The sequence below is a fragment of the Canis lupus genome, chromosome 27 (assembly GCF_003254725.2).
Source record: "Canis lupus dingo isolate Sandy chromosome 27, ASM325472v2, whole genome shotgun sequence".
Classification (NCBI taxonomy): domain Eukaryota; kingdom Metazoa; phylum Chordata; class Mammalia; order Carnivora; family Canidae; genus Canis; species Canis lupus.
This window is the reverse complement of record NC_064269.1, coordinates 42,845,146-42,870,691: the sequence shown is the minus strand read 5'-3', so window position 1 is coordinate 42,870,691 and position 25,546 is coordinate 42,845,146. Positions and strand designations below refer to the sequence as shown.

At 42.9% G+C, this 25,546-nt stretch overlaps 2 protein-coding genes and 1 long non-coding RNA gene across 6 annotated transcripts in view; 2 read left to right on the top strand and 1 right to left on the bottom strand.

Moving 5' to 3' along the window:
- B4GALNT3 (beta-1,4-N-acetyl-galactosaminyltransferase 3) overlaps positions 1–25,546 on the bottom strand; it is a 132,663-nt gene that overhangs the window by 1,982 nt on the left and 105,135 nt on the right. The window contains exon 20 of one of the 2 annotated variants that reach the window (XM_049102409.1): positions 12,911–13,135. The exons of the other annotated variant lie outside the window; for it this stretch is intronic. Within the exon in view, the coding sequence (XP_048958366.1) occupies positions 12,997–13,135 (139 nt within the window). The 3' untranslated portion in view covers positions 12,911–12,996. Of the gene's footprint in view, positions 1–12,910; positions 13,136–25,546 lie in introns of those variants that run through there. 2 annotated transcript variants of the gene reach the window in all.
- The window catches only part of NINJ2 (ninjurin 2), an 84,339-nt gene that overhangs the window by 50,925 nt on the left and 7,868 nt on the right, over positions 1–25,546 (top strand). The window lies entirely within an intron of this gene.
- Positions 6,203–13,177, top strand: LOC125753799 (uncharacterized). The gene is made up of 3 exons (XR_007406369.1): positions 6,203–6,857; positions 7,386–7,460; positions 12,982–13,177. It is a non-coding gene; the product is annotated as an uncharacterized LOC125753799 (long non-coding RNA).

Genomic DNA, 25,546 nt, shown 5'->3' with positions numbered 1-25,546 from the left:
TATTCTTATTTTCTGTACTTATTAGATCCAGGAACAAAGTTTGTGCATTTAAACCAGTTCATGAACCATGATTTAAGAGCACTGCTCTAGAAAAGAACAAATCTCTAATCTCTTGCCTTGAGGAAGAGATGTCACCAGGCTTTGAGGGGATCTTGGGGGAAATCGGAAGTATCGGACTTCTCTGCAAATAGACTTTCAGCTCATCCCCCATCTCAGCTCTGCATTCCTTGGTATGCTGTGTCTCCAAATCCAGTCTCTTCCTGAACTTATGTCCTATTATTGGTTCCTTTCTGCAGGCATCAGGCCACAGCTTCTATTTCTTGGCCAAGTTATTTACCCCTCCTTTCTCTACTTTCTTCTTCCATTCTTCCATTCTCTTTGTCCTTGCAGTTTGTACTTTAAAAAATCCCTTTCAAAGTCCTAATGACTTCTCAGGGCACTTGGGTGGCTCAATCAGATAAACATTAGACTCTTGCTGTCAGCTCAGGTCTTGATCTCAGGGTTGTGAATTGGACTCCATGTTGGGTGTGGCACCTACTTTATTTTATTTTTTAAGATTTTTATTTATTTATTCAGAGAGAGAGAGAGACAGAGGCAGAGACACAGGCAGAGGGAGAAGCAGGCTCCATGCAGGGAGCCTGATGTGGGACTCGATCTGGGGTCTCCAGGATCACACCCCAGACTGCAGGCGGCACTAAACCACTGTACCACCGGGGCTGCCCTGTGGCGCCTACTTTAAAAAAAATCCCGCCAACTTCTTTATGGAGTTGATCCTAAAAAAATGGAATTTCCAGGGACCCACAATAGCCAAAACAATGTTGAAAAAGAACAAGTTTGGAGGACTTACATATCCCCCCCCCTTTTTTTTACATATCCCAATTTTTAAGCTTACTGCAAATCTACAGTAATCAAGTGTGTTACTGGCAAAAGAATAGACCTACAGATCAATGAAATGGAGTTTAGAGCCCATAAATAAACCTTCAGATTTGTGATCAATTGATCCTTAATAAGAATGCCAAGACAAATCAGTAGGGGAAAAAACAGTCATTTCAGTAGGGGGTGCCAAGACAACTGGAGAGCCGCACACAAGAATTAACTCAAAATGGATCATAGACCTAAATATAAGAGCTAAAAATTTAAAACTCTAGAAGAAAATAGAAGAGTAAATCTTCATGATGTGAAGCCTTCTTAGATGTGATGCCAAAAGCACAAGTAACAAAGGAAAAAATAAATTGGCCTCACAAGAATTAAAAACTTTTGTGTTCCAAATGACACCATCAAGAAAGTGAGAAGAGAACCTATATAAGAGAAAATATTTTCTTTTTTTTTTTTTTTTTTTTTTTGAGAAAATATTTTCAAATCATATATCTGATAAGGGACTTGTATCCAGAATATATAAAGAACTTTTATGACCTATAATAAAAATGCAACTAACCCAATTTTTAAATCTAAATAACATTTTTCCAAAGAAGATATACCAATGGTCAATAAGCACATGAAAAGATGTTCAAAATCATTAGCCATCAGGGAAAGACAAATTCAAAAGTATGATGAAATACCACTTGATACTCACTAGGAGGCTATTATCACAAAGACAGATAACAAATGTTCTTAAGGATGTGGAGAAATTGGGGACGTCTGGGTGGCTCAGCGATTGAGTGTCTGCCTCCAGCTCTGGGCGTGATCCTGGAGTTCTGGGATAGAGTCCCACATCGGGCTCCCTGCAGGGAACCTGCTTCTCCCTCTGCCTGTGTCTCTGCCTCTCTGTGTCTTTCATGAATAAATAAATAAAATCTTAAAAAAAAAAAAAAGGATGTGGAAAAATTGGAACCTCACACTGTACTCATGGGAATGTAAAAAGGTGCAGCCATTTGGAAAATGGTCTTGCATTTCCTCAAAAAGATAAACATAGACCAATGACCCAGCAATTCCATTCCTAAATGTATATATTCACACAATGAATGAACGTTCAAAGCAACATTATTATTCATGATAGTCAAAAAGTGGAAACAACTCAAATAGTCAACAGCTGAAGATGGATAAATAAAATGTGGTATATCCATACAATGGAATTTTATTTAATGATAAAAAGAAACGAAGTACTGATACATGCTACAGCATGAATGAATTTTAAAAACATTGTGCTTGTGGGATGCCTGGGTTGAGCGTCTGCCTTTGGCTCAGGGCATGATCCTGGGGTTCCGGGATGGAGTCTTACATCAGACTCCCTGCTTGGAGCCTCCTTCTCCCTCTGCCTGTGTCTCTGTTTCTCTCTCTGTGTCTCTCATGAATAAATAAAATCTAAAAAAAAAAAAAAAAGCATTTTGCTTAGTGAAAGTCACAAAGTCACAAATGCTTCCATTTACATAAAATATCCAGAAAAGGGGACTCTACATACAGAGAAAATAGATCAGTGATTGCCTAGGATGGAGTCCAGGGGATGGGGAGGGAATGGGTATGGTTTTTTTTCAGGATGATAAAAAAAGTTCTGAAATTGATTGTGGTGATGGTGGCACAACTCTGCTAATATACAAAAAGCCACTGAATTGTGCACGTTGGAGAGGTGAATTGTATGGTATGTATCTCAATAAAGCTTTTGTGATGGAATTTCCAGAGTCAATCCAGCAAGTCTCTAGTGTCATCACTCTTGAATGTGGAAGTCTCCAGCTTATCTTATGCACAGTGCTCTTCAATTTATCAACACATTAGATCAAACCCGAGGTAACACAATTACTCTCAATCTGATGGTGATTTAAAGGATGGCTATTGGCTTCATTAGGGGATGTACCTAAAAATAGTGCTTCTTGAGTCAGACAAATTAATAAACTGTGCCTAACCTGACACTCTTATTCCATAGAAAATAGTTTCTTTGATTTTTAAAAATATCTCTCCTTTTATTAATAGCAAATAATACAAAAAGCCCCTCCCTACTTGCAAACCTCAGATTGTGTTCTGAATGAGGATGCAAACCAGTTAGTTCATTTGCTCAACAAATATTTATAGAGTGTTCAGTATGCACTGGCTGCCCTGCCAGGTTCTGCAAATGCAATGAATTGCCAACAAGTGACAGAGAGGAGAGAGCTGAATAAATAAGGCTCCGTCAGTGTGGACCTAAACCAATCTGTCCTGAATCTCAAAGCTCAGAGGAAATGGTGGTGGTTAACTATTGAGGGGTTTGAGAAAGTGTCTACATATCTTTTTTTTTCTCTTTGAGAACTCAGGGTGGAGTTTTTAAAATTACATAAACATTAGAAGAGTGCTAACAGAAATGGGGAACAAAAGAAAAGTTTAACAACAGTTCTGCCTCTACCTCCTCTCTCATCAATCTCATTTCAACCCGTTTTCCGGCTCTACCCAGTTTGGAAGATTCTAGCTCCATCTCTCCCTAGCTTTGTCCATGTCTTTCAGAGGCTCCAGTTCAAGGGACCTCCCAAGAAATTGAGAAATTCAGACCTGAGGTGTTGAAGCTTGGTGGCGGCCAAGAACCATCCCCCACCCCTTGCTCCAGAGATTGGGGAGTAAAAGAGTAGATGTGAATCTACTCCTGGGCACATTCCTCAAGACTCAGAAGCCAGACAGGGGAGGCCTGCTGAACATCAGGGCTCTGCTAGTCTGGCCTAAGGAGAGGGTGCCCACTGCTTGAAGTGTGTCAACCTCGGCATGGCATCGGAGGTGTCCTGTGTTCAGAGACTGGCCGTGTGAAGAGGGTCACCGGCAAGTCAGTGGGGGACATCTTGAGGAACATGAGCCCCTACTCAGGCATGTAGGAGTGCAAGTGTGACCTCGCTGACCTCACTGAGGAGAGGCAGCAGGCCAGCCCAGGGGCAGGGTCATGAGCGCCTCTCTGGGGGTGCTGGGGGCTTCCTAGGGGCCAACCTGGCTGTGGAGAGTTGGGTCCAAATGCCAGTAAAGCCGAGAACATGCTGGGAGATCTTGATATGTCTCTTCACCTCTCCGAGCCCATTTACTCATCCGTAAATGGGGATAATAATCCTTGCAGCACTTTGTGAGGGTTAGAGATGGCGAGGAGCCCAGCACACCCCCAGCTTCTCAGCACATGGCTCGCCATTGTGTCTGGAACACCTACCTGTTCTTGCAGGCTACAAGTGCCCCTAAATTTCTAGGATTCAGTGTTGTTATTCTCGTCTCTCAGTGAATAGAACTTTTTTTTTAATCTTAAAAGACTCAGGCAGCCCGGTGGCTCCGCGGTTTAGTGCCGTCTTCAGCCCAGGGCCTGATCTTGGGGACCTGGGATGGAGTCCCACATTGGGCTCCCTTCATGGAGCCTGCTTCTCCCTCTGCCTGTGTCTCTGCCTCTCTCTCTCTCTCTCCTTCCCCGTATGTGTCTCTCATGAATAAATAAATAAAATCTTTAGAAAAATAAATCTTAAAAGACTCATTGTACAATATGACTCCAATGTACTACATGTTTATTATAGAATCTTGGCAAATTTCCGAAAGACGACAGAAAATCAAAACAAGCCCATAATCTGACCCCTCAGAAACAACCACAGTTAACATTTTCATGTAGAGTCTCCCAGTCTTTTTTTTTTTTAACAGTTTATCATTTTAATAGTAGTTCCAAGTTAGTAAATAATTACTTCATTACAAGGGTACAGCAATAAGGGCACCTGAGTGGCTCTGTTGGTTCAGTGTCTGCCTCCAGCTCAGGTCATGGTCTCAGGGTCCAGGGATGGAGCCACACGTTGGACTCCCTGCTCAGCGGGGAGTCTACTTCTCAATCTTACTCTGGTACTCTCTTGCTTGCATGCTCTCTCTTTCAAATAAATAAATTTAGTTTCGTTTAATTTAATTTAATTTAAAAAGTAGAGCATTAGAAGATACAACAATATCCTCTTATTCTTAAAATGAAGCAAATTCAGAATTTGGAAACTTTTTTAAAAAACTTTTTTAGTTTCAGAGGTAGAATTTAGTGATTCGTCATTTGCATATAACACCCAGTGCTCATTACATCACATGCCCTCTTTAATGTTCATCACCCAGTTACTCCATCTCCTCACCCACCTTCCCTCCAGAGACCCTCAGTTTCTTTTCTATAGTTAAGAGTCTCTTATGGTTTGCCGCTCCTCAATTTTCATCTTATTTTATTTTTCCTTCCCTTATCCTATGTCATCTGTCTTGTTTCTTAAATTCCATATATGAGTGGACTCATATAGTATTTGTCTTTCTCTGACTGACTTATTTAGCTTAGCATAATTCCCTCTAGTTCCATCCATGTCGTTGCAAATGGCAAGATTTCATTCTTTTTGATGGCTGAGTAATATTCCATTGTGTATATATACAATATCTTCTTTATCCATTCATCTGTCAATGGGCATCTGGACTCTTAAGAGTCTCCCAGTCTTTTGATTTATGTACATAGTGCCATGAGGTACACACATTTAGTTCCTGATTTGTGCTCTACTCTAAGAATATGTCATCATAATTCTTACATAATAGCATTTAAAGTAATTAGCATTTAAAATACTAATATCGGGATCCCTGGGTGGCGCAGCGGTTTAGCGCTTGCCTTTGGCCCAGGGCGCGATCCTGGAGACCCGGGATCGAATCCCGCGTCGGGCTCCCGGTGCATGGAGCCTGCTTCTCCCTCTGCCTGTGTCTCTGCCTCTCTCTCTCACTGCATGCCTATCATAAATAAATAAAAAAATTTAAAAAAAAAAAAAAAAAATAAAATAAAATACTAATATCCCATAGTATGATTATACCATAATTTTCAACCAAACTATTATTAGTTATGTATCATTCTCACTGTTATGAATGGGACCATCATGAATATTCTCAAAACTAAATCTTTCACACACTGCTGATTATTTTCCTTAGATTTCTAAAGTGGAACTACTATTTCAAACGGTAAGCACATTTTTAAAAAATATTTTCTTTATTTATTCATGAGAGACACAGAGAGAGAGGCACAGGCAGAGGGAGAAGTAGGCTCCATGCAGGGACCCTGATGTGGGACTCAATCCTGGGACTCCAGGATCACGCTCTAGGCCGAAGGCAGGCACTCACCGCTGAGCCACCCAGGCATCCCAGCAAGTACATTGTTAAGGCTTTTGAGACCCACTGGCAAATTAACTATACAGAACAGACTTTTTTAAATTTGTGTTTTATTTATTTGTTTTAATATTTCTTTTAATATTTCTTTTTTTCTGTTTATGAAACAAATACACTCTTGTCAAAAACAATTCAAACATTGTAGAAATATATATTTTTAAATATTTTAAATTTCTCTTAATTCTGCTATCAAGAGATCATTGCTATTAATAGTTTGGTGTATATTAGGAATACCTCGAATGACTCCAATCAGATACTTAAATTCAATTGATGACCATGTTTTAAATATCTCCTTCCCTTTGTCTTCATTTCTTAGAAGCTCAGGCTGAATCAGGAGTGAGTTCCTTTTTTGAAGGTGGCCTGTGGCCGGGTCTATACCATTCACACCCTTGGCACAGTCCAGTCTGGTTACCACAGGCAAGCTCAGGCAGCCACCTCAGAGTCTCTTTGGAATCCACTGCCAGTCCCCTCTCCCTGGAGAGAAGAGTGGGAAGGGGCCACCAGAATGCAATAGTAAATGTAAGTTCTGGACTCACCCTCTGGATGCCCAGGGGGAAGTAAGTGAAAGCATCTGTGACATAGCCAAGTCTGGAATCATCCTGGGCATTCTAGAAACAGGTCATTGGCAGAGTACTATCTGTACATATCTACACACAGGGAATGAAAGGTTATGGGCTCACCCACGATGTCAGTGCCTAAATTCTGTATACCAGCAGCTGTCTCTGCATCTGTGAACAAGCAGAGTTCTCTACGGAAGGCTTATCTGCATATGCTTATGAAAGGTATTTAATAAGAGAGATTAAGTTGTCTCTGGAGGGACTCTCTGGGTGGCTCAGCGGTTGGGCATCTGCCTTCAGCTCAGGTCGTGATCCCAGGGTCCTGGGATCGAGTCCCATATTGGGCTCCCTACAAGGAGTATGCTTCTCCCTCTGCCTATGTCTCTGCCTCTCTGTGTGTGTGTGTGTGTCTCTCATGAACAAATAAATAAAATCTTAAAAAAAAAAAGTTGTCTCTGGAGGGACCTCCTACTTACCCAAGAGCCCAGAGTTACAAAGAAAATCCTACTGGTGATACAGAAGGTTCCTTATATTAGAAGGGTTTAATGGTATACCAGAGGGATACAACCAGGGAAAGGCCTTTGGGCCCTCTGGACCTTGACAGTGCAGGGGTCCTCCCAATCTGACCACTCCAATACAGCCCCACCTTCCACTCAGGGTTAGCTCTATTTTCAGAAATACAGGCTCCTATGACACTTCTTAATGCTGTTGATGGTAATTCCCACTAATAAATTCTCTTCGGTGGCTGCTAAGATCCTGTCTCCTCCGTGAAATCTTGGCTAATGGCAAGAGAAGTAGGAATTTCACTTGGCACTGTTCCATCTCAAGGTACATTTTTTTTTGAGACTTCTTCAATTTATCACATATGTATAATATCTCCTTAGTTTTATGTAATATGAATAATATGTATTATCAATATTCTTTGAGTTATGGGACCTATTTTCACTTGTCCATTCCTTATAGCTTTTAAGTCCATTGGTGTCAGAAAATATTCTCATTGTCTGTTTTAATCCTTAATAGCCTGGGTCAACAAAATGGAAGCTCCAAAAGCCCACTTGTAAGGAAACATCTAATAATAACAGCAATACTGAGATTTATTAAGTCCTGACTACGTGCCAGTCACTGTTGTAAGCACTTTGCATGCATCAATTCATTTAGTCCTCACAGTAATCTGTCAGGAAGACATTATTGTTATTTTCATTTTACATGTGAGGAACTTGAGGCACAGAGAGGTTAATGACTTGCTCAAGGTCACACAGGTAGTAGAACCAGACCAGTAGTCATAAGTTCACAGCCTGTAACTGCTAACATTTTGGTGTTTAGCATTTTGTTTTTTTCCTTGTATATGTAAAGTCACTCTGGGATACCTGAGTAGCTCAGTGGCTCAGTGGTTGAGCGTCTGCCTTCAGCTCAGGGCATGATCCTGGAGTCCCAGGATCAAGTCCCACATCAGGCTCCCTGCATGGAGCCTGCTTCTACCTCTGTCTATGTTTCTCTGTGTGTGTTTGTGTGTGTGTCTCTCATGAATAAACAAATAAAAATCTAAAAAAAAAAAAAAATACAGTCACTTTGCTTTGTTAGAAAACTGAGGTTATAAATATACTTAGCACTCATTAAGTGTGTTAAGGATATAATTTGTAATATCTGTGACGTTCCTTTTAATTTTTTGAAAAGATTTTATTTATTTATTTATTTATTTATTTATATTTTTTTAAGAGAGAGAGAGAGAGAGAGAACTTGAGCAGAAGGAGGTACAAAGGGAGATGGAGAGAGAGAATCTCAAATAGGCTCTGTGCTAAGCTCGGAGCCTGACTCAGGCTTGATCTTATGACCCTTATTCTTTTTTTGTCAGCAGTCATGTCTTAATATTTTGCCAAATAAACAACAGAATTATTGCATTAAGCAATATTATTGTTAGTTAACCTTACAGCTTAATTTGAGAAGTTGAAATAGGATATTCAGATTTCTAATTTTTTCCATTTTATTTTATTTTTTACGATTTTTAAAATTTATTTGAGAAAGAGAGAGCACAAGCAGGAGGAGCAGCAGAAGGAAAGGGAGAAGCAGACTCCCCACTGAGCAGGGAGCCTCATATGGGGCTGAATCCCAGGACCCTGGAATCATGACCTGAGCTGAAGGCAGATGGTTAACCAAGTGAGCCACCCAGGTACCCCTTTTCCCATTTTAAAAGTCTCCTCTCTTGCTATATTTGTAACATTTTTATCAATTCTACTTTTGGGGATCCCTGGGTGGCGCAGTGGTTTGGCGCCTGCCTTTGGCCCAGGGCGCGATCCTGGAGACTCGGGATCGAATCCCACGTCGGGCTCCCTGCATGGAGCCTGCTTCTCCCTCTGCCTGTGTCTCTGCCTCTCTCTCTCTCTCTGTGACTATCGTGAATAAATAAATAAAATCTTTAAAAAAAAAATTCTACTTTTGTTTATTCATATTTTTTCTTTTTTCTTGGTTGCATTTACAGAGAATAGTTTATTGTATTTTTCTTATAAAAAAATCAATCCCAGAGATTTATTTACTAAATCTACTGCTATTCTGCTTTGTAACTCACAAATTTCCGGAATCATCTTAATTTTGTTCTTTCTATTTTCCTTAGAAGTGTTTCATTGTTCTTTTTATAACTTTTCTGAGATAAATTCGAGTTTGTTTATTTTCGTCATTTTTTTATAATGACAGCATTTACCTTTAATGCAGCTTTGACTACATTCCATAATATGTTTTGATTCCCATAATTAAATATGAAATATGTAATAATTTAATAGCTTTTTTGGAATATATGCATACCATCAAATTCACCTGTTTGAAGTGTACAGTTCAATGGGTTTTAATATATTTAGAGAATTGTGCAACTATCACCATCATATGTTTCCAGAACATTTCCATCACTTTTAAAAGAAACCCTGGGGATACCTGGTTAGTTCAATCAGAAGATCATGTGATCCTTGATCTAGAGGTCATGAATTAAAGCCCCACATTGTGTGTAGAGATTACTTAAATAAATACATAAATTAAAAGGAGAAAGAAAGAAAGAAAAAGAAAGAAAGAAAGAAAGAAAGAAAGAAAGAAAGAAAGAAAGAAGAAAGAAAGAAAGAAAGAAAGAAAGAAAAAAGAAAGAAAGAAAGAAAGAAAGAAAGAGAAAGAAAGAAAGAAAGAAAGAAAGAAAGAAAGAAAGAAAGAAAGAAAGAAGAAAAAGAAAGGAAGGAAGGAAGGAAGGAAGGAAGGAAGAAAGAAAGAAGAGAAAGAAAGAAAGAAAGAAAGAAAGAAAGAAAGAAAGAAAGAAAGAAAGAAAGAAAGAAAAGAGAAAGAAGTGCTCCTGGGTGGCTCAGTCAGTTAAGCATCTGACTCTTGATTTCAGTTCAAGTTGTGATCTCAGGGTTGTGAGATTGAATTCTGTGTTGGGCTCTGCACTGGGCATGGAGCCTGCTTAAGGTTCTCTCTCCTCCTCTGCTCCTATTCCCCTCTTAAAAAAAAAAAAAAAAAAGACAGAATGAAAAAGAAACCCTGTACTTATCAGCATTACTTCTCATTCCTCCCTTCTCCCAGTCCCTGGCAACCACTACTCACCTTTCTACCACTATAGATTTACCTATTCTAGACATTTCATATAAATGGAATTCTATAATATGTGGCCTTTTGTGTCTGGCTTCTTGCATTTAGCATCTTTTCAAGGTTCATCCATGTTACCCCATGTATTTGTACTCCATTCCTTTTAATGACTGAGTAACATTCCACTGTATGGATGTACTACATTTGATTTGGCTTTTAGACCAAATGGACTGATGGACATTTGAGTTATTTCTGCTATGGCTATTATGAATACAATGCTGCTATGAACATTCATTTACAAGTTTTTGTATGGACATCTGTTTTCCTTTCTCTTGGGTAGTACCTGAGAGTGCAATTACTAGATCATACAGTAACTCTATGTCTAAACTTTTGAAGGACTGTCAAGCTGTTTTCTAAAGTGGCTGCACCATTTTACATTCCCACCAGCAATGAGAGTTCCAGTTAGTTTACATCCTCATCAACAATTGGTATTTCAATGGTTTCTATTGTAGCGATTCTAGTGGGTGTGAAATGGTATCTCATTTATTTGCAATGATAACTAATGATTATGATTATGCTAAGCATCTTCTTATGTGCACTTTGGCTCTTTTCACATAGCTCTTTCAGAAAATGGTCATTTAAAAAATATTTTATTTATTTATTCATGAGAGACACACAGAGAGAGGCAGAGATACAGGCAGGCTCCATGCAAGGAGCCCAATGCAGTACTTGATCTCAGGACCTGGGGATCACAACTTGAGCTGAAAGCAGACACTCAACAGCTGAGCTCAATGGCTGAGCCACCCAGGCATCCCTGAAAATGGTCATCTTTAATTGGATTATTTGTCTTCCTAATTATTGAATTGTATGAGTTCCTTATATGTTCTAAATATCCAATCCCTAGGAGATTTGCAAATCACGTTCTCCCATTCTGTTAGTTCTTTTTTCACTTTCTTGATGGTGTTATTTGAAAGTTTTTAATGTCAATGAAGTTCAATTATTTTTTTGCTTATTTTTTTGGTGTCATATCTAAAAATTAATTGCTTAACCCAAGGTCACAAAGATTTACTCCTGGGTGGCTCAGCAGCTGAGCATCTGCCTTCGGCTCAGGGAGTGATCCTGGTCTGAGGATCAAGTCCTGCATCCTCGCTTCTCCCTCTGCCTGTGTCTCTGCCTTTCTGTGTGTGTCTCAATAAATAAATAAAATCTTTAAAAAAACAGAAACAGAAACAAAAAAGATTTACTCCTGTGCTTCCTTCTGAGTAATTTAGGTTAATTTATGGGTCTATGACTTATTTTGAGTATTTTAATCTCTACACCCAATGTGGGGCTCAAGTTCTTGACCCCAGGATCAAGAGTCACATGTTCTACCAACTGAGTTAGCCAGGTGCCCCTCTATGATCCATATTGAATTAATTTTTGTATATGGTGTGAGATCAGGGTTCAACTTCATCCTTTTACATATAAATTTCTAGTTGTCCTTGTGTCATTTGTTAAAATGATTATTTATTCCCATTGAATTGTCTTGGCATCCTTATTAAAAATCAATTGATCATAAATATGAACATTTATTTCTGAATTCTCAATTCTTTTTTATTGATCTGTATGTCTACCCTATACAAGTACTATTCAGTCTTGACTATTGTATACTTGAATTTTAGATTATTCTTTGGGATATGAAAGTGTACCAAAAGCATATTTTTAAACTTTCAGGGTTTTTTTATATCTTAGATTTTACTTATTCATTTCTTTTAGAGGGAGAGAACAAGCAAGAACAAGGGGAGGAGCCAAGCCAGAGGGATAAGCAGACTCTGTTGTGAGAACCACCCTGGGATCATGACCTGAGCAGAAGTGAAGAGTTGGGTGCTTAGCCATCTGAGCTACCCAGGCACCCCTAAACTTTCAAGTTTTTAGACACTTATGCTTTAATAATCAGTTTTATTTTATGTGGTCATTTAAGCTTTAATTTGAGTTTTATTGCTATTTGGTTGAAAAAAAAATAAAGGTAAGAATTTCTTAAGGTACACAGCCCAATATGTAATCATTAGGCTTGTGAATTATAAAATTTAGAACTCCCCTGTCCAATACAGTAACCACTAGCCACACTTGACTATTGAGCAACTCAAAATGTGGCTAATGTAACTGAGGAACTGAATTTTAAAATTTTATCTGACATTTTCATCACCCTCAAAAATTTCCTCATGCCCAGTTGCGATCAATTTCCATTTGTGCCCTATGTTAGGCAATCTGCTTTATTCCGAACATTTCATATAGAGTCTTAAAATTTACAGTCTTTTGTATCTGGTTTCTTTCACTTAAATAGTGCTTTTGAGGTTCCTTCATGCTATAATATGTATCCATACTTTATTTCTTTTTATTGCTGAATAATGTTCCATTATATGAATATATCACATTGTATTTCTCCATTTACCAGTTGATGGACATTTGGATTGTTTCAATTTTATGTAATTTTAATTAATTTAAAATTTAAATATTGGGGCACCTGGGTAGCTCAGTCGCTCAAGTGGCTCCCTTTGGCTCAGGTCATGATGGGTCATGATCCCGTGGTCCTAGGATCGAGCCCCACATTAGGCTCCCTCCCAAGCAGGGAGCCTGCTTCTCCCTTTCCTTCTGCTGTCAGCTCATCTTGCTTGTGCTCTATCAAATAGATAATAAAATCTTAAAAAATAATTTTTAAATACTGAAGCAGGCAAAATAGCTCTCCTTCAAGCACAGCTTTATTGCATTGGGAAGACTGCATTTCTCTTCAACCTTTAAAAATTTATTACAGGGCAGCCCAGGTCGCTCAGCGGTTTAGCGCGCCTTCAGCCCAGGGTGTGATCCTGGAGACCCGGAATCGAGTCCCACGTCGGGCTCCCTGCATGGGGCCTGCTTCTCCCTCTGCCTGTGTCTCTGTCTCTCTCTCTCTCTCTGATGAATAAAGTCTTTAAAAAAAATAAAAAATAAATAAAAATTTATTACATGAATCGAGATGTGTTTTAAGTAAAATATACACTGAATTCTGAAGACTTAGAATTATTAATATGCTTAAAGAGATAAAGTAAAAGATTGAAAGAATGAAGAAGGAACAATCAAAATAAATTAGAAAAACTAACAAAATCACAAAATAGGGTTTCTGGAAATGGGTGAGGCAGAAGCATTAAAAACTCAGCTCTAAATACCTCTAGGAGTGAAAGTATCCCCTTGTATTATTCACAGGCACTGTGCTATTTCACATGTATTATATTTTTTCATCCTCCCAGGGACATGGTGAGGTTAGGGACTGTCATTTGTTCCCATTTTGTGCTTGAGGAAGCCAAAGCTCAGAAAACTTAGCTTGTCCAAGGTCACCTGGCTCTCATGTAAGAAAGCGAGATCTGACCCCATCCTGACTGCAAAGTCCACGTCTGTATCCAAATAGATCAATGAAAAGTTCATCAAGAATGCAAACTGGATATGTGTGTGGCTACAGCCTGGCTTTTCGGTTTAAGGAACAGAGAGCACAATGAGCAGAGCAGAAGAGGCCTGCAGCACCGAACACCGCCTTCACTGTTGGTTCGCAAAAACCTTGGGAAGGTGAGGGGCGCTCAAGACTGGCCCTGGAGGCCATCACATCATTTTGAAAAGAGGCATCACTCATGATCACCATTTTTTCTCACCCCTTTGTTGTGATCTTGATCATAAGGTATTAGTCTCCACCTGTCAGAACAGGTATTGTCCAGGGTTATGCTCAGTGGTGAGCATCAAACAGGGAGGACTCTTGCCCCTGACAGGCATCCAAACACCCTGCTGTGGTGGTGGTGGGGCTGTTGTAATGGGCACTAGGCAAATAGACCCGTGCAGGAGGTTTCCAGTGGTGCTCTCACTTACACAGGAGCCAGATTCCTGGAAAGCTGTCCTCATAGTGAATCCTACTGGGGCAAGATTCCAAACTGAATGAGCAGGGTTTGCTACCCTACCAGAAACATGCATGTCACCCTTTAATTAATGTTATCTTTATATCTCTAAATACTTTATCTACATTTAATTTTATCTTTCATTATGTCCTTCCTGATTATGAAAGAATGACCTTTTTTGGTTGTCAAAAACTCAAACTGAGGGGCACCTGGCTGGCTCAGCTGGTAGAACATCCAACTCTTGATCTTGGGGCTGTGAGTTCGAGCTCCACCCTGGGTGTAGAGATCACTTTATTTATTTATCTATTTATTTATTTATTTATTTATTTATTTATTTATTTATTTATTTAAGATTTTATTTATTTATTCATGAGAGACACACAGAGAGAGGCAGAGACACAGGCAGAGGGAGAAGCGGGCTCGCCGTTGAGCAGGGAGCTTGATGTCAGACTTGATCCCAGAACCCTGGGATCATGACCGGAGCGAAAGGCAGACACTCAACCACTGAGCCACCCAGATGCCCCAGAGATTACTTCAAAAAATCAAATTGGAAAAATATATAACTCAGAAATGTAAAGTCCTTATCATGATACAAATTCCTTCCATATTTTTCCTGTGCTAATGCAAATATGTATTAATCTAAAACAGATACTCTGAATTTTTTTGTTTAATTTGTATCAATATAGGGTCATAATCATATTCAAAATGCCTTTTTCCTCCACTAAATACATTTTCTATATCTTGCCATATTTATGTATAAGGATCTAATTCATTCTTTTTAAAGACATACATAGTATTTCATCGTATGGATGAAATGCACTCTGGGGAACATTTTCTGTGAGAGAAACTCCTAGAAAGTGCACCTAGTAGGTAAATGGATGAGAATATTTTAAATTTTAATAGATAATTGCCAAATTATCCTTCAGAAAAGATTGCAGTGATTTGGGTACATTTGGTAGTAAATTACATTTACATTCCCACCAAGTGTATGAAAATGCTTGTTTATCCACATTATCTCCAAAGTTGAATACTATCAATCAGTTAAATCTTGGTCACCAGTATAGTAGGGGACACGCATGCACTTACGTGTGAGCACACACTTCAGCCATTTGCTTCTTCAGTGGCCTGCTGGTTGGCATTCTCTATTTTTCTGTTGAGTTCACTTTAAAGACCTCTGTGTATATCCGAGAAATCAGTCCTTTGTCCCAGGTGTTGCAATCTTTTTTCTAATTTGTCTTTGTCTTCTGACATTTATGGTGGCAGTGCAGGGAGTGGCTAGCGCACAGGGTCTGAAGACCAACTCGGGCTTTGATTGCTCTCTAACAAACTAGCCAGATGACCGCAGTTTCGTTAATCAACCTGTGGCCCTCCCATCTATAATCTGAGGAATCGGAGCAGCACTTCCCTCATGAGATTGCTGTAAGAATGAAATGGGTGCAGGCATATAAAGTGCTTGGTGTAGTGCTTGAATGAAATAAGTACTTTAGGGGTATGTGCTATTACTATTATTATTATGCATTCACATAGTTTTAATTTTATGGAGTCAAATCTATTGATCTTTAATAGTTTCTCGATTTCCTGTTACACTTATAAAGGCTTTTCTCAGTCTAAGATTAGAAAAATAGGGGTGCCTGAGTGGCTCAGGCCATTAAACCTCTGCCTTCCGCTGGGTGGTGATCCTGTGGTCCTGGGATGGAGCCCTACATCAGCTCCTTGCTCAGCGAGGAGCCTATTTCTCCCTCTCTCTGCTTGTAGCTCCCTCTGCCTGTGTTTTCTGTCAAATAAATAAATAAAATCATTAAAAAAAATAAGATTAGAAAAATATTCAGGACACCTGGGTGGTTCAGGGGGTTAAGCAGTGGACTCGATTTCAGCTCAGGTCCTGATCTCAGGGTTGGTAGATGGAGCCCCACTTAGGGCTCATGCTCAGTGGGGAGTCTGCTTGTCCTTCCCCCTCTCCCTATGCCCCTCTTCCCACACACTCTCTCTCTAAAGTAAGTAAGTAAGTAAATAAATAAATAAATAAATAAATAAATAAATAAATAAAATCGTTTTAAAAATAAAGAAAGAAAAATATTCACCAAGGATGCTATTGAAAGAAGTCTGCAGGAATCCATTTACAGTATGAATCCCCTCCCCCCTCCTCCTCCCCCATGTTGCTGTCTTATAAATTAATTTGGCTGTTCGCATACCAGGATTCTTTTTCAGTAGGTAATTTAATTTAATTTTGCCTAAAATAAGAAAAATGTATTCTCTTACAGTTCTAGAGGCTAAAAGTCCAAAATCAAGGTGTCAGTAGAGCTTTCTCCCACCCAAAGGCTCTAGGGAAGAAACCATCCTTAATTCTTGAGCCAGTGGATGGTAGCTTTCCTTGGCATTCCTGGTTTGTGGTGGCATAAATCCAATCTCTGCCTCTGTCTTTGCGTGGCTGTCTTCTCTCTTCATGTCTAAGTCCTGTTTTTTCTTCTCCCTCACCCAGTTTTATTGAGAAATACTTGACATACATCACTGTGAAAGTTTAAGGCATATGGTACTATGGCTTCATTTTCATCTATTGGGAGATGATCACCACAATTGGTTCACCTAACATCCAACCTTCCAATAGAGTCTGTCTGAGTCTCTGTGGTGCAGGGGTTGGGGGGTGCTTCAGCCTTACTCCATGTTCTAGAACCTTCTCAGTGGTGTCTTGTTCTTGAATAGTTGTTAGCTGTTCTTGTGAGGGGGAGTGAAATCAGGAAAAATCTCTATTGCCATCTTGGTGACATCACTTCTCAGGAGTTTTATAAAGGGGAGAGCTACTGCATTTGGAGTGTGTACAATGACCCAGTCAGGTTGTCTTTATGGTGTCTTGGTTTGGGGAACGGGCTGCGTGAGCTTGCAGTTTTGTGTCTAAAGACTGGGCCTGGGGGATCCCTGTGTGGCTCAGCGGTTTAACGTCTGCCTTCAGCCCAGGGTGTGAACCTGGAGTCCCGGGATCGAGTCCCATGTCAGGCTCCCTGCATGGAGCCTGCTTCTCCCTCTGCCTGTGTCTCTGCCTCTCTCTCTCTCTCTGTCTCTCATGAATAAATAAATAAAAATCTTTAAAAAAATAAATAAATAAAAATAAAGACTGGGCCTGCAGGTCATAACCCCACCGTTTCATAAACTAAACAACTTCTACTTGTCATAAGTGCCAGCTCTATGCCAAGATCCCCACCCAGAAGAGTTCACAGTCCAATGAGAGAACAGAACGGTCATCAGATGGAAGGTGCCATCAAAGGCCTTAGAAATAACATCTTTGAGGGAAGGAAGAGCTTATTGGGTGGCTAGCAAAGAGGGGAAGAAAGGACAGTCCAAACAGTGGGGATAGGATGTTCAGTCACTACTCTACAAATATGTACCTACCTCCAGGGCACCAGACTCTCTTGCTACCACTACAAGGGCACAGAGACAGGGAAGACAACCCAGAGCACTGGAAAGAGGTGGTGGATGGAGAATAGCCAGAAGCCAGATCACAGAGCTGTGGACTAAGACTTCCTGTCCCAGTTCTAGAACTTGACTAGTCGGGTAGCCTTCAGAAAGTGGCTTCACTCCTCTGGGGCTCACTTTGCTCGTCCTTAATGTGTGGCCTCAGTCTATGTCCTCAGGCAGCTATGGAAATCCTATAAGTTTACACATGTGTCAATATTCTATCCTGCACAATGTAAATATTTGACACCCTCAGGGCACTTTGTGCTGCTAATTAATAACTGGATTTGTTCCTACCTAGGGGCTTAGCTGTGGTGGGCTCAACCTGTCTGCATTCCCTGGCGCTCCTGCACCTGCTTCCTGTAGAAGGGACAGCTTCCAGCTGGATCCCAGCCTCCTTGTTCACAGCCCACCCTGGTTTCCCGAGTCTTGACTCCTGCTTCTCCTAGTCTTTTTGTCCACACAGTTCAGGACTCCAAAACCCTTTAACCCTGACAAAGATATTCCACAGGAAGGTCTGAGCCTCTTTCCTGGACAGGTGGTTCATAGCAGGATTAAAATTTGTTCCCCCGGGTACCTACTGTGTCCCTTTGGCTTTTTTTCCAGACATTGGTATAGGCACCTCTCCATCCTCGGCAATTCTACCAACTGCCCATGATAGGAGCTAAAGGCATAGTAGTAGGGCAGGTGAGCATCTTTTAGCCAGATCTTGACTCCTCTCCACACTGCTAGAGCCCAGTGAACTGCGTTCTCCAGTGGGTGATAGCAGTTCTCTAAAGAGGGCAGGTCCTAGAGGTCTGGAGACCACTCCACTCCATTGTGGTATTAGTCCTATGCGGAGGGCACCTAAAGGCACCCGGGTGTTAGGGAAAGGGCACTTGATGGGAGTTAGGGAAACCTGTGTTCTGCTTTCAGCACTGTCTAGTTGTGGGACCTTGGACAAGTCCCTTGCCTGCTCTGGTCCTCAGTTTCCCCATTTGAAAAAGAGAGGGTTAGTCATAGGGCTGAAACTGATGTCCTGTTGGCAGACAGCTGTGTGTGTGGTTTGAAGTTGAATGCCTTTAGGTGGGGCTGGCACTTCCCAGTGAGAAGCATGTCCCACCACTTTTACCACTGGAGGCATCTGAATTTGTGTTCTTTGCTGCTTCCCAATCCTGGCCCTTGGGAAAGGAGCCAACAGCCCCTAGCCTTTCTGGCACCGTTATTTAAGAGGCAGGACACTGCACTGGCCACCAAAGGGAAAAGGTGAATACAGAATTATATCAGGCTGGGTTACCTCACCTTCTGGAGGTCAACCTTGAAACAAAATGCAAACAGTAAAGTGGTCACTTGGTTTCCCAAGGCTTGTGGTCCTCACGGCAACAAGAAACCTTTCATCCTCTTCTCCCACACTTACTTGGAGGCTGGCCTTGCTTCACAGTACCTGCTCAGAAGAACCCAGCACTACAGACCGTGCCCACTTGGCTTAGTGTTCTGCTGTCACCATCTGAAATTCTCAATAATTTTGAACTCGGACCCCACATGTCCATTCTGTACTGGGCCCTGAAAATTACTGTGGGTTATATTACACCCATTCGGAAACCAGTTAGCATGTATCTACCAGTCTCTCCCATTAGGGTGCTGGTTCCTAAGACAGATTCTGTGAACCAGAGGAAGAACATTCTGAAGGATACTTATTCTTCAAGGTCCAGCTGAGATGGTGCTGAAGCCCATGAGAAACTACTCTGACCTCCCCAATGGATGTTCTCCTACTTTCCCACTTTGTCTGTATTTCACATGGCACCCAACCCTTTCCATAATTTATTACAAACTCCCCCATCTGAATGAGTCATCTCCACACTATGCCCTCTGTGCTTTAACTTGACTCAAATAGATAGATGCTCAATAAGTGTTTGCTGACTGGAGAGCAAACAGAGCTATCTTCTTAGTACAGAGTACAGGGCACTGCACACAGTGGGTGCTCAATCAATACTGCTGACTCATCCACAGAGCAGGCCAGTAGTTACCCCATGGGCCATGCCCAAGCCCCAGGCAAAGAGTCGAATGCACAATCGTGGTCTCCCCTTCCCACAAATGAGGACAGAACCCACTAGGTCCAGAGCAGGACTGCTCAGTTATAGGGTTTGCCAGCATGAAGGTAGAAGAAAGTTATCGCCAACCCCCCATCCCTGCAGCCTGAAAGTGCCCTCAGGTGGGATTATATTTGGAACCCCAGGGGGACACCTGGCTGGCTCAGTGGTTGAGCATCTGCCTTTAGCTCAGGGTGTGATCCTGGAATTCCAGGACTGATTCCCACAGTGGGCTCCTTGCAAGGAGCTTGCTTCTCCCTCTGCCTCTGTCTCTCCCTCTCTCTGTCTCTCATGAATAAATCAATTAATCAATCAATCAATCTTCAAAAAAAGAAAGAAAAAAAGAAAGAAAGAGAACCCCAGGACACTTGCAAAGCACTTCAAAGTTTACAAGCCACTTTCATAAACATTATTCTCAAACTGCCCAGTAAGTCCAGACAAACACTTAAATACCAATTATGTGGTTGTTGTTTTAACATGTTTTCTTTTACTGTTCATTGGCCTTTTTTTTACTGTACATTTATGTTCATTGAGGAAAAATAAGAAAATACAGAGAAAGCAAAAAAAGGAAAAGAATACCTTAGATCCTAGTGTCTAGAGAGGACATTGTTAATATTTCAACCCATAGCCTCTCAGATTTACCTATGCATATAAATGTATTTCTTTAAAAATGGGATAATACTAGCACTGTTTTATAATCACATGCCTCAGACATGATTCCCATTTTTCGTAGGTGCCTAACGGGTCCCAGGTCACATAGCTATGGAGGGGCAGTGCTGAAGCCTGATTCCTGGTGTCCTCCGAGGCCAGTATCCAAATCCTGGAACTGAGCTGCTGCTCAAACTCCAGAGGAGCCAGAGAGACTGACTGTCCTTATTCGATGGCTGTAGGAATGGAACCCCAGCAAAAAAGTATTTGCAATACTGGGTTTAGGGGAAAAGCCACCCAAACTGTCCTGGTGCCCCACAGTTTAGCATGTGTGAGGCTGTGCTGGGCTGGGCCTGGCTGCCCTGGAACTCCTACCTCGCAAACTGGACTTTGTCTTGCAGTAAACAGTCACAGGGATGACAGGGGTCGGCTCTCGGGCAGGGGGCCCAGAGGGAGCAGGTGCCAGGTGGCAGGATTGAGCCTGACCCCAGAGAGCAACTGGATATCTGTTTGGTAGCCTTGAAAGGCCGGGCTCTTTGTATTTTTAGAACAGGAGTGAGGGCACAGCAGTGACCCAGCAACTGCCTCATTGCCCTGGGGCTTTGCCCTGGGCTATAGAAGAGAGTCCTTCCAGCCTGGGTCTGGGCCAGAGGCTCAGGGCAAGGCTAGCCCACCTGCCTGCCTGCCTTCCCTCCTTCCATCCGTCCCTCCCTCCCTCCTTCCTTTCTTCTTCCTTCCTTCCCGAGCACACGCTACTGGTCAGATACTGTGTCAGGCACTAAAAGAAAGATTTCCTCAGAGATCTGGGCTTCAAAAGCTAAACAGCAGCTTTCAGAACAGCACAGCTTAACAGAGTTTGAGCTCCAGCCTCAGACAGACCCGGTTTCAAATTTCGACTCCCCCATCTCTAGCTGTGTGATGGCACATATGTTGCCCAATCCCTCTGAACCTACTCTTGTCCCTACAAGAAGTGAGAAAATTTGTAAAAACACTTAGAAGAGTAACTGGAAGGCAGTGAGTTCCGAACACATGCAGCTATTAAGAGAGAGGCTATAATCAGGAAAAACTCTGGAGTTTGGGCTGTTTAACATGTTCGGCATCCCCAGGAGATCTAGTTCTAGAGAATATCTGGGGGCTGGGTGAGAACCGGCCTGGACTCACTGGCCATTTTTGCTAAGAGCTTGGCAGAGTCTGGCAGAGGTTCGTTCCCTCCATGTCTGTAGCCTGGACCATACACTAGTTCCTCACAAAGGGGGTGGGGAGGTACAAAGAAGGAAGCTGAGAAACGGTGAGGTTGCATGACTGGCCCGAGGCCACTGAGAGAAGAAAAGACAGCCAGGCTCAGTTCTGATCCGAGCTCAATGACAACCGTTGGCTCAACCTCCATTTCCCCAGGCCCTGGCCCACGGCTCAGAGCTGTGGCCCAGAGGACAGGAGCCGGGGCGGGGAGGATGTCTGATTTGGCACCTCCCTTCCACATGCAGATCCTCAGGCTGGAAGGGCCAGCAGGTGTGAGAAGCCAGGAGGGGTCTGCTGGGCCGGAGGGGCGAGCTGGACTCCTAGGGCTGGGCAGAGCTATCCTGGCACACTGGCAGGCTGGCAGTAAGGTCGAGACCTCTTTGGATTGGCTGAAGCCATCGGGGGGCATCGACGCAGGGCTGGCAGACCCTGATGACAGATTCCACCCTGGCTGGGGTCCCTGAGACTCTGCTCTGAAAGACTCCACTCTGTCTTGATCCCATCTGCCTCTGAGGCTGCAGTGAGTGTCATAGCGTCATTCCTCGGTGACATTTTCATCTATGTCAGTACCGAGGCACTGCAGCCACAGAAGCAGCACACACACACACACACACACACACACACACACACGTGCGCTAATGCTGTAGGGGGTCAGAAGTCAACATGCCCCTGTAAGGGGCTCCATGTAAGAGATGGGCCTGTGAAGCACAGCTTGTCAAGCTTCTGTGAATGAATACAGAGGTGACAAGTGCATCATCGGTTCATTCAGTGTGCAGGCCGAGGTGCCAGGCTCTGCGATACAGCAGTGAACAGCCAAGAGTCCTTGTTCCCATGACGTTGAGCTGCTGGGGTGGGATTGAAAAGGTATTTTTATCTCCTGGCTTCCCCCCTTTATACACTTTATTCTCCGCTAAGCCTTGTCACTTTAGGGGATTAGGAGAATAAGGATACAGGGAAGGCAGCGATCTCTGCCCTGTCCTAGAGGCCTAGCACATGATAGGGGCCGAAAACATGTTTGTTGAACTGAACTGGGCAGGAATCTTGGCAGGCTCTCTCGGCAAGCCTGGGTGGGGTGGGAAATGCACCACCTTCCCTTTTCCCATCTCACTGTCAGATAGGCTCTGCTTCATGAGGTCTCCTCACCTGGATGGTCGCCAGAGACTGCGGGCACAGCTCTTACTGCTTCTTATTCTAATTGCCTGAAACCCCAAGGAAATCATCCGCACCTTTGAGAAGCATATCAGCTAGTGGGGACAGGGCGCCTGGGGGGCTCAGTCGGTTAAGGGTCTGCCTTCAGCTCAGGTCCTGATCCCAGGGTCTTGGGATGGAGCCAGCATTGGGCTTCCTGCTCGACAGGGACCCCGCTTCTCCCTCTGCCCCTCTCCTTCCTCCTCCCCCTTCTTGTGTGTGCACATTCTCTCTCAAATAAATAAATAAAATCTTTTAAAATATGTATAATCTAGTAGGCACCTACAAAACTTATCCACACGGTCACGTGGAATGTCGATATTTTGCTTTAAGATTCATTGTTCTAAAAGTAATTTTCACTTACATGTGTTTAGGCCTCATATCTGGATTTAGGTTCCACCACAAAAATCCAAGGTTCTACAAGGCCAAGAAAGGCTCAGTAAATGTTTCTGAGTGAAGACATAAACGGAACCTCAGGGTAAATGTATCAGACCCTTACAAACAGGCACGCGATCAGCAGCTGCCAGGCAGCCCTGGGCACTGGGTAGACAGGAGCCACTGGATACTCTGGCTGCTGGTGGGAAATACAGATTTCTATTTATTCACTACGCGGTGGAAAGATCTAAATATGTTACCTCTACATACTTTAGACTCATGTCCACTCCTGAGAGATTTACGTGGCCTATGCTTCTAGGGACTGTATGGTGTCATAGGTTAAGCATACAGTCTCCAGAGCCTGCCCGGGGTTCAAATCCCAGCTCTAACACTTTTAACAGCTGGGGGAGCTAGAGCAAAGTTAGTGGGTTGTTCTGAGTCTCAGTTTTCTCATCTGTAAAATAGGTATTAAAAGAATTCACTGACAATCCAGCACGGAGCTTAGAAGCCAGCAAGCATCGGCTGTGGCAGTTTGGCAGCCTGGTGTAGACCAGTGACCCTCCAACTTGAGTTCGCAGGAGAATCGCTTGAAAACATAGATTGCTGGGTCCCACCCCTGAGTTTCTGATTCAGTAGGTCTGGGCTAAACCCTGAGAATTTGCATTTCTAACAGGTTCCCAGGTGCTGCTGCTGCTACTTTCACAGGGACCACCCTGTAAAAACCACTCCTATAGAAGAAAGAATATAGGTTTAGGATTCCGACACTGGTGACTTTGGGCAGATGATCTCTTTGTGCCTCAACGACTTCACTTGTCAAACGGGACTGTTACCCCCCTACTTCATGGGGGTTGTATCTGGCATACAGCATTATCATTATTATTGTTCAAATCTTAACTCAATTCCTTCACCCTTGAAAGAAGAATAGGCTTACAATGAATGGAGATGGGTGAGGTGGGCCTGGGGAATGCTGCAGAGAACCACAAAGTCAAAGTGAGGTCTAGAGGGATGCCTGGGTGGCTCAGCAGTTAGGTGTCTGCCTTCGGCTCAGGTCTCGATCCCAGGATCCAGGATCGAGTCCCACATCGGGCTCCTGCAAGGAGCCTGCTTCTCCCTCTGCCTGTGTCTCTGTGTCTTTCATGAATAAATAAATAAATCTTAAAAACAGCAACAACAAAGTGGGGCAAATGCCAGATGGGTCTGGAAGCCCCAGAGCAAAGTGCTAACTTAGACAGTACTCTTGTTTAGGATATTGGGAGAGAGCAGAAAAATCCTTTGGAGATTTCTATGTGGTAAATCCATGATTAACTTTGGACCCTAACTGAGAGATGGTTTTTCCTGAAAGCCACTGACTGGGGGACCTCTTACAGGGGAGGTGGAAAATGCTTCCTAAGAGAGAGCAAACAGGCCCCATGCGGTTCCTATCACAACCCCTGTGCCTTCCTGTTCCTCCTCGCACACTCTTTTCCTTTTATATATAGCCCCCTTTTGTTAGAAAGCAACCATCTCACCTCCTGAACTCACAAAGGGATCCAAAGCCCTTGTGTTCCTGGCGGCTGGCAGGTGGAGCTATTTCAGGGAGGGGGAGGGGGGAGTGGCTGGTGGACGGACAGTGGCACTGCAGACCTTCTCAGGCTCTAAAGCTCTGGTTTGCAGCCTGGGCCAAGGGATGTAGCTTCTCAGCAAGACTGCACCCAAGGCTTCGAGGAGGTTTCTGGGTTAGTTGGATATTATTATTACTGGAACAGCAAGCAAAAGACACCCCACCCGAGGTGGTTTACAGACTGTTGATTTTTAAGGGTGAGATCCACTGCTCTTGGCCTGGGGAAGCCTGTGGTCAGAGCATTTGCCCCAGACCCAGGCCTCAGGGGTCTGGGCCTTCACAGATTTTGGCCCGAATCTCTGTAGCAGCTTCCAGTCTGAGTCATTTACTCCCTGAGGCAGGACACCAGCCAGGAGGAAGGGCTATCCCTGGATCAGGGGCTTTTATTTTAAAGGCAGATTCACTGTCCAAACACCACTCCCTTTGCCCAGAAGTCACTGTGAGTGAAATCCCACCCTCAAAGATCCTTTCTTTTTACCTTTTTTGGGGGGGAAAAAAAAAAACAAAACTCTTTCAAATAAAAAATTCCAAGTTATCATCATTTACGGTGCATTGAATGTGGGTAAGTCACTGAGCTAAGCCCAGAAGGGGCCCAAGTACACTGAAGATGAGTCCGCAGTAAAGTAGGTGGCCGGAGGAGCCATCTAGAGAGGTCTAAACAAAGCTGAAGCCCGTACGGAGCGGGGCAGCCTTTGCCCAGGGTCTGGGCAGAGCCTGCCCAGGCACAGGTTCTAGAAGGGAGGGGAGGCTTGGTGGGTGGAGAGGGCATGGGAAAGAAAGGCCTTCACTCCTGGAGCGAGCAGGAGCAGGCCGGGAAGGGTGGGGTGTGTTCAGGGAACAGTGAGTAATCTGGTGTGGCCCAGGGCTGCTGAGCATCACTGTGCCTGGCACAGG